The sequence below is a fragment of the Fusarium vanettenii genome, assembly GCF_000151355.1.
Source record: "Fusarium vanettenii 77-13-4 chromosome 1 genomic scaffold NECHAsca_1_chr1_3_0, whole genome shotgun sequence".
In the NCBI taxonomy this organism is placed as follows: Eukaryota; Fungi; Ascomycota; class Sordariomycetes; order Hypocreales; family Nectriaceae; genus Fusarium; species Fusarium vanettenii.
The window spans coordinates 383,391-398,745 of NW_003315881.1; the positions used below are offsets into that span (position 1 = coordinate 383,391).

The 15,355-nt window shown below is 53.3% G+C and overlaps 2 protein-coding genes across 2 annotated transcripts; one reads left to right on the top strand and one right to left on the bottom strand.

The window, feature by feature from the left end:
• Positions 1–1,163: 1,163 nt before the first annotated feature.
• Positions 1,164–3,519, bottom strand: NECHADRAFT_31644 (uncharacterized protein; the record flags this gene model as incomplete). Its single annotated transcript, XM_003054059.1, has 3 exons — positions 1,164–1,411; positions 1,464–3,064; positions 3,194–3,519. The coding sequence occupies 3 exons, from the start codon at positions 3,517–3,519 to the stop codon at positions 1,164–1,166; spliced, it is 2,175 nt and encodes a 724-aa protein (XP_003054105.1).
• A 6,837-nt stretch (positions 3,520–10,356) lies between these two features.
• NECHADRAFT_123074 (glycosyltransferase family 2) lies at positions 10,357–14,403 on the top strand (the record flags this gene model as incomplete). The annotated part of the gene is made up of 3 exons (XM_003053353.1): positions 10,357–13,603; positions 13,661–14,022; positions 14,071–14,403. 3 exons carry the CDS (start codon positions 10,357–10,359, stop codon positions 14,098–14,100), a joined length of 3,639 nt encoding a protein of 1,212 aa, XP_003053399.1. The 3' UTR covers positions 14,101–14,403.
• Positions 14,404–15,355: the final 952 nt, after the last annotated feature.

Below are 15,355 nucleotides of genomic sequence, written 5' to 3' on the forward strand. Positions count from 1 at the left end.
AGAGGTTGGGGTCAGTGTCGTGGATCTGACCAATGCGTGGGGCTGGACTTTGCTGGAGACCACAGCTTGTAAGTGGAGGGGCATAGGCGGTGAACTCGGAGGTGGGAGGGCGTAGGATCGTTGCTGAGGGAGGTTAATTTGTGAGCCTCCTTTACGTGGAAGCTATCGCGATTCCTGCAAGGCGGGTTTAGTCTAAACCATATCAACGTTAATATGTGAAAAGTTTAGCAAGGAGGGAAGGGGGACTATCAGCCTCAGCAATGTATAGAACCAGGCAGATGCGTTGAATGGTGCTTCAACTATATATATATATATAGGACGTATGTGTACATGTTGAGACCCCAAGGTTCCGTTTATCCTCGAGGCAAGATCGAGACCTCAGCAACCACAATTCCTTCATCTCACCACACCTCCAACTATACTCATCCATCGATATCATATACCAACCATCATGGTCCTCGAAACCCCATGCAGAAGATCGAATCTCACTCCAAGCATCACCAGCCACAGACCAGACATACACCCAATATTCTCCCATTCATGACAGGCACTATATTATTACGTCGTGATTACATCCAAGCCGCGTCCCCCCATAAACGCCAAACGCAAGAGCTTCATCATCTTTCGCCCTGTCAAGACTCCCCCGTTCCCATCATCGCACGCCATGCAGAAAATGCCAGTCGCACCAGGGTCCTCTCATCGACACCTGGCTCCTCTCAACAGCCCAAAGCACTACCTCTCATCCCCAATCAGATTAGAATTCCCTGCTATGCCACCTCTCAAAGTATCCAGAATCCCCATGCTCTTCCCCCTTTTTTAGTCTAAAAGCGGTATTTCCAACAAGACAAGGAGAGTAATGGGGGATAAGAAGTTGCGCCAGAAAAGACAACTCCTGGAATCCAACCCTACACAAAAGCTCCCCCAGATGCAGTGATGCAGTGTATGAAAAGAAGATATAACAGCGTCGTCGTCAATGAACATGCCTTTGTTGCTGCCGATGCAAGGACGGACAGGAAGGAAAGAAAACGTAGGCCGGTATGTGTCGTAAAGCCCGGCTGCCAAAGAATCGAAGTTGTTTTTGTTGTGAATTAGTCGTTTCCGCCATATCATGCATGGCCACGCCCCCCTTTAAGCGGGCTCGTTTCCGTCCGGCTTCCCTCCCTTTACATCACCACGCAGTCCTTGTCGTCCTTGTTGTTTTTCTGTATCTTGCCATTCCGTGGCGGAGCAACCTCCATTGGGGTTCCCTGGCCGCTTACAGCTGCCTGGATAATCGCCAGTCGCTGTCTGGCTCGCTCGTCTCCGGCATCAGCAGCCTTGACGTACCAAACGTTGGCTTCCAGGGCGTCCCGTCGACATCCAATGCCCATCTCGGTAAAGTATCCAACAGCATATTGAGCCTTGACGAAACCTAAGACTTTGTTAGTTACTGCAGCGACTCCATATATGATTTCACGACATACCCAAATCCGCGGATCGACGCGCCCACTCGTAGGCCTCCTCCTCATCCTTCTCCAAAATTGGAGGAGCGCCAACCATATACCAGGCGCACAATCCCATCATAGCACCAGCATGTCCCCGCTCAGCCGCGCCAGTGTAAAAGTGAACACTGAGTGCAGGATCGCGAGGACAGTTGAGCAAACCGTGCTCATAGGCATCACCGAGACGGTAGTTCGCCTCGGGATGCCCTAAATCAGCAGCTTGGGTAAAGAGCTCCGCAGCGTGGTTATCGTCCTTAAAGATATCTGCACCATAGCCGTTCTCGTACAAGCAACCGAGTTGGTAGGGGGCCGAATTGTACTGCATGTCCGCAGCCTCGCTGGCAAGCTTCATCCACTTGATACCCTCTCGATATCTCTTCTCTCCGAGGTCACCGGAAAGACAGGCTTTTCCAAGCCGTGTCATGGCACCGGGGTGACGCTTCGAAGCCGCTGAGCGTAAGAACTGCACAGCCTTGGCTGGATCTTTGCGGCAGCCCCAGCCAAATTCGTAACATAGCGCTGTTCGATATCCAGATTCGGCATGGCCGTGCTTCGCAGCCAGGACGAAGAGAGGGAAAGCCGAGTTGTAATCCTCCTTGCCCTTGTTGAAGAGTCCAGATGCATAGCCGTCAGCCAGATAGTACTGAGCAAAAGGATAACCAGCGCTGGACAAGCGCTGGAGGATTTGCCGGGCTTCGCGAACCAGCTCATAAGGGGTCGAGACAGAGCCCTCGACAGTCGGGCTATCGTGTCCCTTTTGCGGTTTCGGGCTGTTCTTTCGCATCTTAGGGTCCGAGACATCCAGGCCTTGCTCCTGAGCGGTGGAGATCAGGAAGACAGCAAACGAGTATTGGATCGACAGATCATTAGTCTTCTTGACATTGGCACGGTACATGTCTAGAGTCTTTTGGGTGCTCAGGAGAGAGGCATTGTTGCCAATGACTGTTCGGAGGTTCGAGTTGTCGGGAGTCAGGGGCGCCGGGCCTTGCTGGGGATATGGAGCATTGAGCAGCTCTGCATACGTTGACAGCCTTACATCGGGGGATTTACGTGCCTGCGAGCCACCCGGCATCAAACCAGGGGAGCGCCCGCGACCGTCCGAGTAGATGGAGTAGGATGATTGCGGTCGAGGCATCGAAGTCCTCCTCAGGTTACTCGAACTCGGTGTTAAGTGACGTCCAAGAGTGGAAGCACTCTCGGCCAGATCGGGGGTGGAATAGCTCCTCGAGTCCTCATTGGGAACGCTCGACACACGCGGTGGGAAATCCTTCTGGTGGTGGTACTGAAACTGGGGGACAGACTGGTTCCCAGGCAGATTTCCTTCAATGATGGAGCTCTCGGGAGAGTCACCTATTGTTCGGGCTTCGGCATTCTCGTTGATGCCTGACAGGGAACTTGCACTCGTTGTTGCAGATGACTCGATCGAAGTTTGCTGCGGGTTTGTGCTTGCTGTTTCGTCCGACTCGCGGCTGTTGCGGAACTGGTCTTGGTTGCGCACTCTGTCCGTAGGACTTATCTTGTTATGCTCGTAACGCTCATGGCTCGCCGTATAAGTGGGAGACAAGTTTGACGCGGCATTGGGACTCCTGGTTGGGCTGGACACCGGGGGTTGAGGCTGGCGAGTAAATGATGTATCAAGTGGTAGAGCCGGAGTCCTGTCAGCTCGGGGGGTTCCCTGGGCACCATCGTAGAAGTCCTGAGAGTCCTCAAACTCGGTACTGAAGCCATGTGGCGGAGGTGGAGGAGCGGCATCTGGGGGCGAGGGGAGGGGATGGCGGGTGCGGTCGGCCAGTTCTAGTTGCGAGGCCTGTCGCTGGGCATGTTCGATGTCGGCGTTCGAGGGCTGTGCCCAGTTCTCGTCTTGAAAATTAACACGAACGGGGGAGACAGGGGCCTGGCGCAGTTGCGGGCCGTTGGCGAGGTTGAGATTTGGGACACGGATGGGGCTTCGAGGTGCGTCGTCGCTTTGTCTCGAGTCCTGGTAGTTGGAAGTGGGCGACGCTGCTGTTGGGGGCGATGAGGTGGTGACTGCAGCCATAGTTGCGTATGAGAGTGAGGCTTTGGCAGTGCCGGGGCAGCCAAGCGTGAAGTTGGGAGCTTTTCGTCAAAACGAGTGTCGAGGTGAAGGGGGTGGTTCGGCAGCCTTGCGACGAAGCAGCGCTTGATGATGGTGGAGCACCCAGAATTACGGTGTCGAGACGGGGCGGGTGTTATTGGAGTGCCAACGGTCGTCGAAGCATCAGCCGTAGGGAGTTCAAGGCGCAAATATTCGGATCGACGACGGACAGCAAGAGAGCAAAGACAAGAGCGAGCGTGGAGGAGAGGGTGGCCAGTGACACTTTAGTAGCCTAACAGCGATGGATGCTGGTGGAGGATATTTGGGTGGTTCGTCGGGAGCCGGGCACCCGAAACGCGGCGACACAGCGGGGACAAGGGGGCGGGAGCTGCCTCTGGGAGGATGGATGGAGATGGATATGAACGAGCGACAGGGGGTGGTTGAAGACGGGAGAAAACGACTGGACTGAACGGGAGGCTGAAATAAGGGTTGCCGCGTGGAGACGGAATGGGATACTCGATAGAAGAGTTTCTTTTGGTGGGTGAAGGAGGAGAAGAGAGGCAAGACAAGCCCAGAGTCGGACGAGAGTAGAAAAAAATTCCAACTAATGGATGGGCTTGGGTCAAGGTGTGGTTGGGTGACGGCCGACGACTTTTTTTGGGCGCTGCACCGTACCGTATCGAGGCCGTGGTGGTGGTGATGATGGCTCAGGACAGGATGGAGCCCACTGAAAGAATGGATGAGAGGGGACCTGGGGCCACCCGCTGCACGCCCGGTTCAGCGGTTATAGGTACCCAGGCTGTTATTGAGCCGTTGGCTCCTTGAGGATCCAATAAGCCGCTGTGGGATGCGGTTACTTTACCGTTGCAGACGTTCAGGCGTCAGACGGCGCAGGACGATGGACATGCTTTAGTGGGGTTTGCTACTGGGCTTGCACCGCCATGACTCCAGCTCCGTCAACTAATGGAAGCTTTAAATCTCCGCAAGAAGCTACGGATGCCTACGGTGCAATTCCCATGGACGGTCTGTGACAGGATACCAAGTTATTATTGGCAGTTCGATAGATATCCCTCACCGTTCCCAATCGTTCAATTGACGATATTCAGGGCTCATGTCCATCACCAGGAACCTGCCTGCCTCCTCAGGTTCCTTCTACCTGGACCTGGAGCTGAACTCGCGAAATGGAAGGAGCGGACAGGGATCCTACAAAGTCACCGCCCCAACCCCACGAGGCAGATTCTCCTTGCAATGGACCCCAATGCCACCAACAGTCATGATCCTGGTCCTTCGCCATCATTCACTTCAGCTACTGCGAGTCTGTGCTCACTGAGAGTATACTCTCGCCCTCTTCACATCATCACAATGACAAGTATCGTCTACAAAGCGAATCCGAGCCTTTCTACAAGTCAAAGAGGGCATGCGACATGCGCATATGTGCCCACCCCCCTTTTCCCTTCAGCCTACGCGTCAAAACAGCAACCACCAGACAAGGGGCCGCAGAATAATAGAGGGTTCGGCATGACGAAATCTTGGTGCGGGAATGGCGCTGTCAATACAGGTCCGCTTATTTCTCCAGAAGCTCAAAGGAGAGGCGGAGAGGAAACAACACTGAAACGACGACGACCACTACGGCACACAACGTGCGAGCTCTCTCAGGCTGGAGGCGGCCAAACTTTCCTTGATGGTACGTTGCCCCCGTCATGGCCTGCTGGGATTAGCGCATTGGATCAAGGGTCCAGACCAAGTCCAGGCCACTGGGACGCTCTGCAAGAAACTGGCTGAGTTGCTTTCTGGGCTGCGCTAGTGCTTGTCCTGACCGCCAGGGCCTTCCATGAGGCCCGTCAGAGTTGACGACATCGTGCCCGCTTGCCATTCAGCATGGCGCCAAGCCGTCGATGTTTCATTTGCTTCAGACAGCCATCACTTCAGCGCTTTGAGGAACCAGGCGTCCAGTCATTGCCCTCGAGTACCAATACACTGAGCCCCTATCAACCAAGCATGTGTCAACTCTAGCCGGGAAGCTCCGCATGCCTTTTGTCCATGAGCGGCAGATGTGGGATTAGAGAGATCAGCCAAGGCCACACAACACAGCAACAGGCACTTTACACCACCAATGCATCGCATCAGTCATCGTGATCGTCGACAAACTCCTACGATACAAGGACCAGCTCCCTTCCATCTAGCGTTAGATCTCTCGACAACTCTCGCTTGTTGACGATCCCTAAAGCCTGTTTAACTGCAACTGTTGCCCGTGCGGAATGGGACACCGCCAACTTTCATTCAGGCTTCTGTTCAAGATGCAAGTCCATGCATGAAAAAGAGCAGACCCCTTGCCGAGCAGGGCTGAGCAACCGCCATCGTGACCATTGTCGTAACCACAAACAACCTTCGGCTTCCCGGCCTCAGATCTAATAAATCGGCAGCAGGCGACGCATGGGGCCAACCCCGAGTCGACTTGGCGCACCCAACTCTCGCCCGCATAATAAGACAGAATTGCTCGGGGGTTTCCATAATTGGCGTCGTTCGTCGGCTTCCTCGGCGGGTCGCATCTCATCTCGTCTGATGAGCCCGCGCCTCTTTGATGACCATACCTACGGAGTACCTGTCGGCTCACTTTATTGGGGGCCCCGCATTGTGTTACTGGCGTTCAGCCATGCTAATTAACAGTTGCCATAGGTATATCTTTCGACCCAGGACAAAAAGCAATAACGCCATCTAAGGTGTGCATACGTGTGTGCTGGCGTTGCTTCGATTCTCTTTCAGCATCCATATCGGACTCTTCGGCTCGCTTTCAAGCAGGCATCCTCGTATTGCCCAGCCTAATGGCAAACTACAGAATCCGGAGTGCTTGTCATCAACGACTCCTCTTTAGCCCCAAGGACCCTGCATCTCTTAGCGAGCTCGCGCGTTCATCCTTGTAGTTGCTACGCGCCGTTGGCCGCTCGTCGGCTCTGGCGCCAAGTAGCAATTTGAAACTGCCCCTCAGATCAGAGTGATGAATTCATACTCTGGAGGAAGCACTTGGTTAAAGTTGTCTTCATCTGGGAGCTTGCTATCCATCTTGTCCAACCACCTGGACGATAGGCTTTACACGTCACAGTCCCTGCCACGCCGCAAACCAATGAAGTATCAATTGTTTTGGCTGAGGATATTTTCAGCCTTGGGCTACCGAGTACATTAGCTCGGCTGGCCAGGGTTCCGAATGGTCAACCCTTCCTTCAGCTGAATTGGGGAAGGCTCCTCGGAGAGTTAACGGATTCCGAGGGTCCCTCCTCAGGGCTCTAGGGCTCTGAGCTCACTTGCTCCGCTACGAGGGAGATTTCTTAATGATGGTTGACCCTAGGCAAGGCTGGCAGGGCGGCTATATTGACTTGGCCCAGTGGTCCCTCTCCGCTAATATGGGCTAGTGGAGCAAACATCGCTGGGCGAGAGGGAGAAGAAAAATGGGCAAAGAAGTCAGCCGACTCTGCGACAGATGACGGAACTTCCAGCGCGAGTGGTTTGGCTCATGGCGGGCCGTCTACCGATCGGCCCCGCTGTTCTTGACCAGGCTCCGAACTCTGCTCCGGCGCCTCGATCGTCTCCACACCGGACTAACCGCTGCCCCAACTGGTAATGGCGTTTCTACCGCCATGTCGAATCAGGGGCATCTGCCGGCCTGTTTTGATTGATTCTCTCCTTGCCTTGTCTTTGATGAACCTAGATTTGTATCACACTTGCGCTAGAAAGTCGCCATGGTGTTTTAATTCACGTCTATCCGCCTCTGTCATCCCATCATATGTGGTCCCACTGTTGCTGGGATCATGCACTCTGAACACTGGGGAACCCCGCGGCATTCAAAGGTCTGACAGCGTCTGTTAACTAAGCTTTCGTCGCAGTGACCATATTGAGGCTGTGTGGGTGCTTGTCTGGCTGGCGTCACCGCCAATTTCTGACGTGTTTTTCTACTGGCGATCCGGCTCGTATCTGTCTCGGTTGGAGTTGCGGGAGGATGCTCTTTGTTGTGATAATGTCTTGCAGGTGCCCGTCATCCCTCTTATTCTCTCTGGCGGCGTCTTGGTTTATTACGTGTTCTCGCCGCGTGTAACCCATATTTGCTATAATTGAGTGAAGGTATGGATACATGGTTCTGGGTTCTCACCGGTGTTACTGTCATGTCTGGTGTTAAGTCCGATGGCTCAAGTACTCCCTTCAGAGTACCACCGACTCGCGGTCTGTCACCCCATCGAAAATCCCCGGGCGTGTGACACCTGCAGTAACTGCACCAGCGGCTCGGACCTCCTCAATCTTGTCTCATCGCCAACCACGCGTACCTATGTGTTGCAAATGATATATCAAAACTGAGCTACCCTGGACCACGATGTGGCGTATTCCTACCTTTTTTCTCCCTCTATTTGTCATACCACTATATTCAAGCGGCTCATCCGGAGGTATGACAGTCTGTTCGCTGTCGATGAGTAGACGGTCGGTCCTGGGGCAGGCTGGACAGTTCACAGGAGGCATTGTTCGTCACTGTGCCCCTGTAACCCGCGGATCTTATCCATACCTTAATCTGAACTGCCTGTTAACAGTTCCCTACGTACAATGGCTTATCTGATTGCAAGGACACGATGCACTGGTTGCAGCCGTCATCCATGCCTGACACAACGATGGTGGCACAGTCGATGTGTACTAGACTGGGTTGATGTCTCGTATACACAGACGCCTTTAACATGACATTGGCGAGTATGCGATTGGGCGGCCCTATAAGAGACAAGCGAAAATAGGCATAAGATCAGCGAAAACCAAGAGTCAATCGGCATCTCCGTCTATTAAGATTGAAGGCCGGCCCCATTCCACCGCTTGAAGCATCCCTGGCCATCTCGAACCATGGTCTCGCGTGTAAATGAGAAGGGTTTACCGGCCGAGAACTGAGTACGCCATGAACATCAAGACAACAGGCTCAACCCTAACACCGTCCAATTCAAACATGGCTGGAGAGAGGTATCAGGGCAGCTGGAATGTAACGACACATGGAGATCGAAAAGTAACAACATGGGCCTTCATCGTCCCTTGGTTGGTGGTCCTGGCTCACTTTGTCTGGTTAACCAGGGGAAAGTGGAGCAGCTAGGAGGGAATGGAGTCGACAAGCGAGATGGGAGCAGCAGGTTTACCCCTGTCCTCTGCACGACGACCTGTTCCTGCGGATGATGAGAAGTGGTTCGCATTCATGGCCAGGACAGAGTTTGGGCAGATGGCAATCAGTCATGACCTTGTCGAGACTGGAAGCAAACTTGGCTGGGCAAGCATGCACTACCGGTTCCCATCACATCACATCACATCACATCACATCAACAAGACCAGAACGTTGACGGTGGCGCGCTGAAAATAGCACTGACTCCCACCCGAATGAAAAGAGATGAAAAGGTACCGCACGAGTACTGGGCACAGCGATCTAATGATTCCAAAACCAATGAGGGCTTCCTCTTTTCAGAAAAAGCCTGTCGCCATTGACCAAGCCTAGCCCCTTTGGTAGTGCATCCGGGGGGGGCAAACGACATGAGGGCGACTTGGATGGTACGAGCTCATGCACAAATTCCTTGGAATTTGTGAGCTGCCGGGGCAACCGCATGCCACGCACCCACCCAAAGATTCTCGCTCCAGGCGATTTTCCAGGTCTTGTGCTCCCTCCGGCGCTGGACGGGGTTACAGACTCGGGCTATTTCCAGTTAGCGTCGTGGTTTTTCGCTCTGCGGCCTCGGGGACGGCATCTCCTGATTGGTGCTTTGCACGCTCCCCCTTCAAGGATAACGGCCGCTGCTGGCCGTGCCTTCCTCCTGTGGAGGGTGCGAAAACATCCCAGGCCGTTGGTTGACTATTCCAAAGGTGGACATGCATCCCTTCTGTAGGAAGGACCCATTGATTGCTTGGTTTGCTTGCTTGCTTGCTTGATTGATCTCTTCTCCCACTCTTTCTCGTCCACCACCTCCCGGACAACCTCGTCGCTGTCGTCGTCCGTCGTCTTTCGCTCTCGGACGCCCGGTCCTTGTTGCTCCAACAATCTATTGTCCTTTCTTCCTCACACTCGCTCCTACTCTCGCTCATAGTCTTGATATCATCGCTCGGCCTTTACGACGCAAGCCAAGTGCTCTCTTACTCGTCCATCCCCTGCCTGCTCCTGCTCCACGGCCGCAGCCGAAACCGAAAATCCACGTCGTCCCCGTCGCTCGCTCGCTCGCAAGCAACGCACAACCCGGGCAGCTCCACGCCCCATTGTCCATCATTCATCTACTCTAAACGACGGCGCCCTGTCTCCCTCACTCAGTGTGGGCATTATACCCATAATCTGCCATTTCGATTCGATGCTCTCTCTTCTCCACGCCGAATCCTGACGACAAAGTCGACCTCCTCGACGCTTGGGTGCTGTCGTGTCTGGTGCCCGTCTCCCGAGAAACCTTCCCACTCTTCCATCTCCCGGTGCAGGGATCTTCCCAACTCAAACTCAATCCTGTACTGAGGCTGCAGCAACAACCATAACAAATCTTCCCGTGAGTAGCAGATAGTCTTCCTTATTCCGTCCCTTCTTTGTTTGGTCCTGTACTTCTGCTCAGATCGTCGACTTGCTGTCTCTTGGCATCTTCATCTGGCGGCTGTTTGTCTTGTTCCATTTCCCCTTTCCTGCGTCGATCGAAATCAACCTTCCTCCCTGATATCATCTGCCTCGTTTCCCCTCACCGACACAAGGGAAGAGTCTCCCTGCGCCCAGCGCACAATCTCGTTACGTCTCTTGCCGCATGTTTTTTGAGAAACAGCCGATTTTAACACCCCCATCGCAGGGCCATGTCTCTTCCTGAACGGCCGGGCGCGAGTCCCGCATACGATCAGCGCAATGTCTACCGAAACTCGCCCTCGCGACGATCGCGTCCCGTCGACATCGAAACCGGTGGCTACCATCCCGTAGGAGATACAAATCAACACCAACGTGGGAGATCTATTTCTTCTTTCGCTGATTCCATCGGTCCTAATTCAAACACAGAGAGTATGCCTCTGTCACCATCAAGCCCCGAGGCCCTTGCCTCGAGGAATAACGAGCCCGTATCTCGCAAAAGGAGCTTGATTAGGCCCGAGAGAAACAGGATTGATAGGGACCACCGAAATTACCACTACCACAAGCATGCTGCGCACATGAACGTTCTCCCGTCGTCGACAGGAAATGACCCCATTTACGAGGACCTCGAGGCGTCGACCGACCGGTCCGGCTCGAATCTCAACGAGGATGCATCGGATAACTCTCCTCGACAGAGACGACATGCAAGCGGCGAACACGAAAAGAGCGCCGCCGCCTCTTCCCGTCCTGCTCCAAGCCGCTCGAAATCGGGAAAGATTCAAAAGAAGTCGAAGTCGAAGTCGAAGTCGAAGCGTAATTCCAGACAAAAAACCAAACAGGTGGAGGAGCAGCTTCGACCTCCTACATTTTGGAACGTCTATTGCGCCATTGTCACCTTCTGGGCTCCGGCCTTCATTATGAAGTGCTGCGGTATGCCAACAAGGGCGCAGCAGAGGGCCTGGCGAGAGAAGATGGGCCTCATCAGTGTCATCTTGTGCATCATGGCCATCGTTGGTTTTCTGACCTTTGGTTTCACGGCGACTGTCTGCGGCGCTCCCGCGGAGCGGTTACGCGTTAACAAGGTTGATAGTGGTAACATGATCTTTCACGGCGTTGCCTATGATCTATCCAAGTCCCACCACCCTGCTGCTCAAGGCATGCCTCTTCGAGGTGACGGATTAGGCCCCAACGTTCTCTACGATTTGCCCGAGAAGCACGGTGGACAGGATGGTAGCTTTCTGTTCCAGAACGTCAATGGCAAGTGCAAGGGCTTGATCACGCTCGCAGAGGATTCCGATGTTCCGACCAACGATGACGGCGACCTGGCTTGGTATTTCCCCTGCACTACGTTTAACCAGGATGGCTCGACCAAGCCCAACCTTACCATCCCGTACTATCTTGGTTACGGTTGTCATACGACGCTTAAATCGCGAGATCTTTTCTACCTCGACTTGAGCGGCTCCGCGGACGTCTACTTTAGCTGGGACGATATCAAGAACAGCTCGCGCAACCTCATGGTTTACTCTGGAAACGTCCTGGATCTGGACCTTCTGAATTGGTTTAACAAGAGCCAGGTGGCGATCCCTGAACGCTTCGAGCAGCTGCGAGACAAGGATTCCGAAATCAACAAGCTTGTTCGGGGTCGCGATGTGACCCGAATGTTCCAGTCGTCAACTGACAAGAAGTATGCGCAGTGTTTTGAGGAAATCATCAAGGTTGGATCGGTCGATACCGAGACGATTGGCTGCATCGCTTCCAAGATTGTCCTATACTGCGCCTTGGTCCTCATTCTCTCAGTCGTCGGTGTCCGCTTCTTGCTGGCCATCATCTTCCAGTGGTTCATCTGCCGCAAGTATGCGCCAGCCAAGACATCGCAGAGCTCCGATCGCCGAAAGCGAAACCGCCAGATTGAAGACTGGTCCGAGGATATTTACCGTGCACCTGCAAGACTGCCTGGTGATATTGGAAGTACTGTGGTCGGATCTGACCGCACCGCCAAGCGTGGATCATTCCTCCCAACTACATCTCGATTCTCAACTGTCGGCGGCCCTGATGTGAGGCTCGCTAACCAGCGACGCGTTCCCACAACAATGGCCAGCCAGGCTGCTTCGAGCCAACTGCTCGCACCTGGATCCATTTTCAAGCAGGGCAATGACAGCCGCGCCAGTTTCCTCCGATCAGACCCGTACTCTAGCAACTCCAACCCTACCGAAGGCCCCGGACCCGCGGGCTTCATTCACGATGCTGTTGTTCCTCAGCCCCCCTCGGATTGGATGCCCTTTGGTTTCCCCTTGGCTCACACCATGTGCCTGGTCACGGCTTACTCTGAAGGAGAGGAGGGTATTCGAACTACTCTAGACTCGATCGCGACAACCGACTACCCCAACAGTCACAAGGTTATTGTTGTTATTTGCGACGGTATCATCAAGGGCAAGGGCGAGGCTGTTTCGACTCCTGACGTCTGCCTGGGCATGCTCAAGGACCACTCTACGCCCCCCGACATGGTTGAGCCATTCTCTTACGTTGCCGTTGCCAGCGGAGCCAAGCGACACAACATGGCCAAGGCCTACTGCGGTTTCTACGACTATGGCAAGGACTCTCGAATTCCCGTCGACCGACAGCAGCGCGTACCCATGATGGTGCTCGTCAAGTGTGGAACTCCGGATGAAGCAAGCAACTCGAAGCCTGGCAACCGAGGAAAGCGAGACAGTCAGATCATCCTCATGTCTTTCCTTCAAAAGGTCATGTTTGATGAGCGAATGACGGAACTCGAGTACGAAATGTTCAACGGCCTCTGGAAGGTGACTGGTATCTCGCCGGACTACTATGAGATTATTCTGATGGTAGACGCCGATACAAAGGTGTTCCCTGACAGTCTGACGCACATGATCTCTGCTATGGTCAAAGATCCTGAAATCATGGGTCTCTGCGGCGAAACCAAGATTGCCAACAAGCGCGACAGCTGGGTGACGGCGATCCAGGTGTTTGAGTATTTTGTCTCGCATCATCTGGCCAAGTCTTTCGAGTCCGTCTTTGGTGGTGTTACCTGCTTGCCCGGCTGTTTCTGCATGTACCGCATCAAGGCCCCCAAAGGTGGCCACAACTACTGGGTCCCCATTCTTGCCAACCCCGATATCGTCGAGCACTACTCGGAGAACGTGGTCGAGACTCTTCACGAGAAGAACCTGTACCTCCTGGGAGAAGATCGTTTCCTGACAACTCTGATGCTGCGGACGTTCCCTAAGCGAAAGCAGGTCTTTATTCCACAGGCTGTGTGCAAGACGACTGTGCCCGATGAGTTCATGGTTCTCCTGTCTCAGCGACGTCGCTGGATCAACTCGACAATCCACAACCTCATGGAGCTCATTCTGGTCCGTGATCTGTGCGGTACCTTCTGTTTCTCGATGCAGTTCATCATCTTTGTCGAGCTTGTCGGTACTCTGGTATTGCCTGCTGCCATTGCGTTTACCTTTTATGTTGGTGAGTGAATCCAGTGCTTGTTATGTTGTGTTTGGGCATAAGCTAACCACATCGCAGTTATTACGTCAATCATCAATTCGCCTCCTCAGATCATTCCCCTGGTTCTGCTGGCTCTCATTCTCGGTCTGCCGGGTCTCCTTGTTGTCGTCACCGCCCACTCGTGGTCGTACATTGTCTGGATGCTCATCTACCTCATGGCCCTACCGATTTGGAACTTTGTCCTGCCTAGCTACGCCTTCTGGAAGTTTGACGACTTCTCATGGGGTGAAACTCGAAAGACGGCAGGAGAAAAGACCAAGAAGGCGGGTCTCGAATACGAGGGCGAGTTTGACAGCAGTAAGATCACGATGAAGCGGTGGGCCGAGTTCGAGCGCGACAAGCGATCCAAGAGCGGCTACTGGGGTTCCCGTGAGAACGTGGTAGGCGGCGGCGGAGGAAGTTGGATCAGCCCTCCAGGCCACCACCAGTACAGTGAGGATTACTACTCTGATGCTTGAATGTTTGGCGCCACGGAGAAGGAATGGGTCAAGGCTATGGTGATTCAAAAGGAAGGGAGTTTATTCGAATAACCTGGGAATGCACACGCAACGTACACGCACAAAGAGACGCATATGTAATACGGGGTAGCTTTTTTGAAGGCAGGCTGTTCTGCTTATTGTTTTTTGAGGTGTCCCTTTGGAGGCATCAGACCAGTGGACAAAGGTCGCCTTCTTGTATAGAGTTAGTTGGACATGGCGACGGTATGGCGTTCGTTGTTCCAGCTGCTGTTTGTTGTAAATAGTGTAATTGGACTGTTCTGAATGACGATACCACATTATTATAACCTGCACTACCTTGATGATTCTGTCATTAGCATCTTGACTTACACCCGAGTGTTCTTCAGCGAGTCGATGGTCAAAAGAAAAATAGGGGTTCCTTGAGGAGGGTAAAAAGAAAGGTCTCGGAGGGAGTCGAACCCTCGCTGGCGGAATCAGAATCCGCAGTCATAGCCGTTAGACCACGAAACCACGTGACTAGCTTGACAAGAGTCCATGGATTTTTGCCTATGGCCTCTGTGACAACACGTTGGAGAGTAGTCCTGGCTTGAAGATGTAAATATCGATCTGGGAAACATCTTGAGGTAGGGAGTCAGCTTTCAAGGGCTAGGCTATAATTAAACACTAGGCCTTTGATATTTTTATCACTCGGAAAGGGCGTACGGCACGCCATTCAGAGAGCACATACTCCAACATGTATCAATAATAGGCTTTCTAATTTGAGAGGCATGTTGCTGGTCGACTGCTCTGAGCTCCGTAGCATATCACCATAATCATAACCCCCAGTTCATGTTGCGAGCATATTTGGGAACTGAATGTGCAAAGACCTAGCACACTTTGCTATGGGAGACCGATGGCCCGGCAAGCATGGGAGGTAGACAGGAAAACCGTTGATGCTCACCCAAGCATCTGGAAACACAGGAAAGGATTACAATTACACAATCGGAGTCCAGAATCAAAAGCTCGTGCCTATCATTACCCTCATACCGAGGTGCCTAGGACTCTAAAGCTGAAGCGACATTGAAAGCTCAAACACCGTCTCGCCCTATCTGCTCCGAATACGCCATACAACATGTACCGGCAACGCCAACAAGTACTGTACTGTAGCAGCAACCAAACCCGCCTTTGTATACTCCCTACATGCAAATGCATCATTCTTTGTCATGGCTTGCGTCAAAAAGAAACACACAAACGCCAGCCCTCTCCTCAATGGACC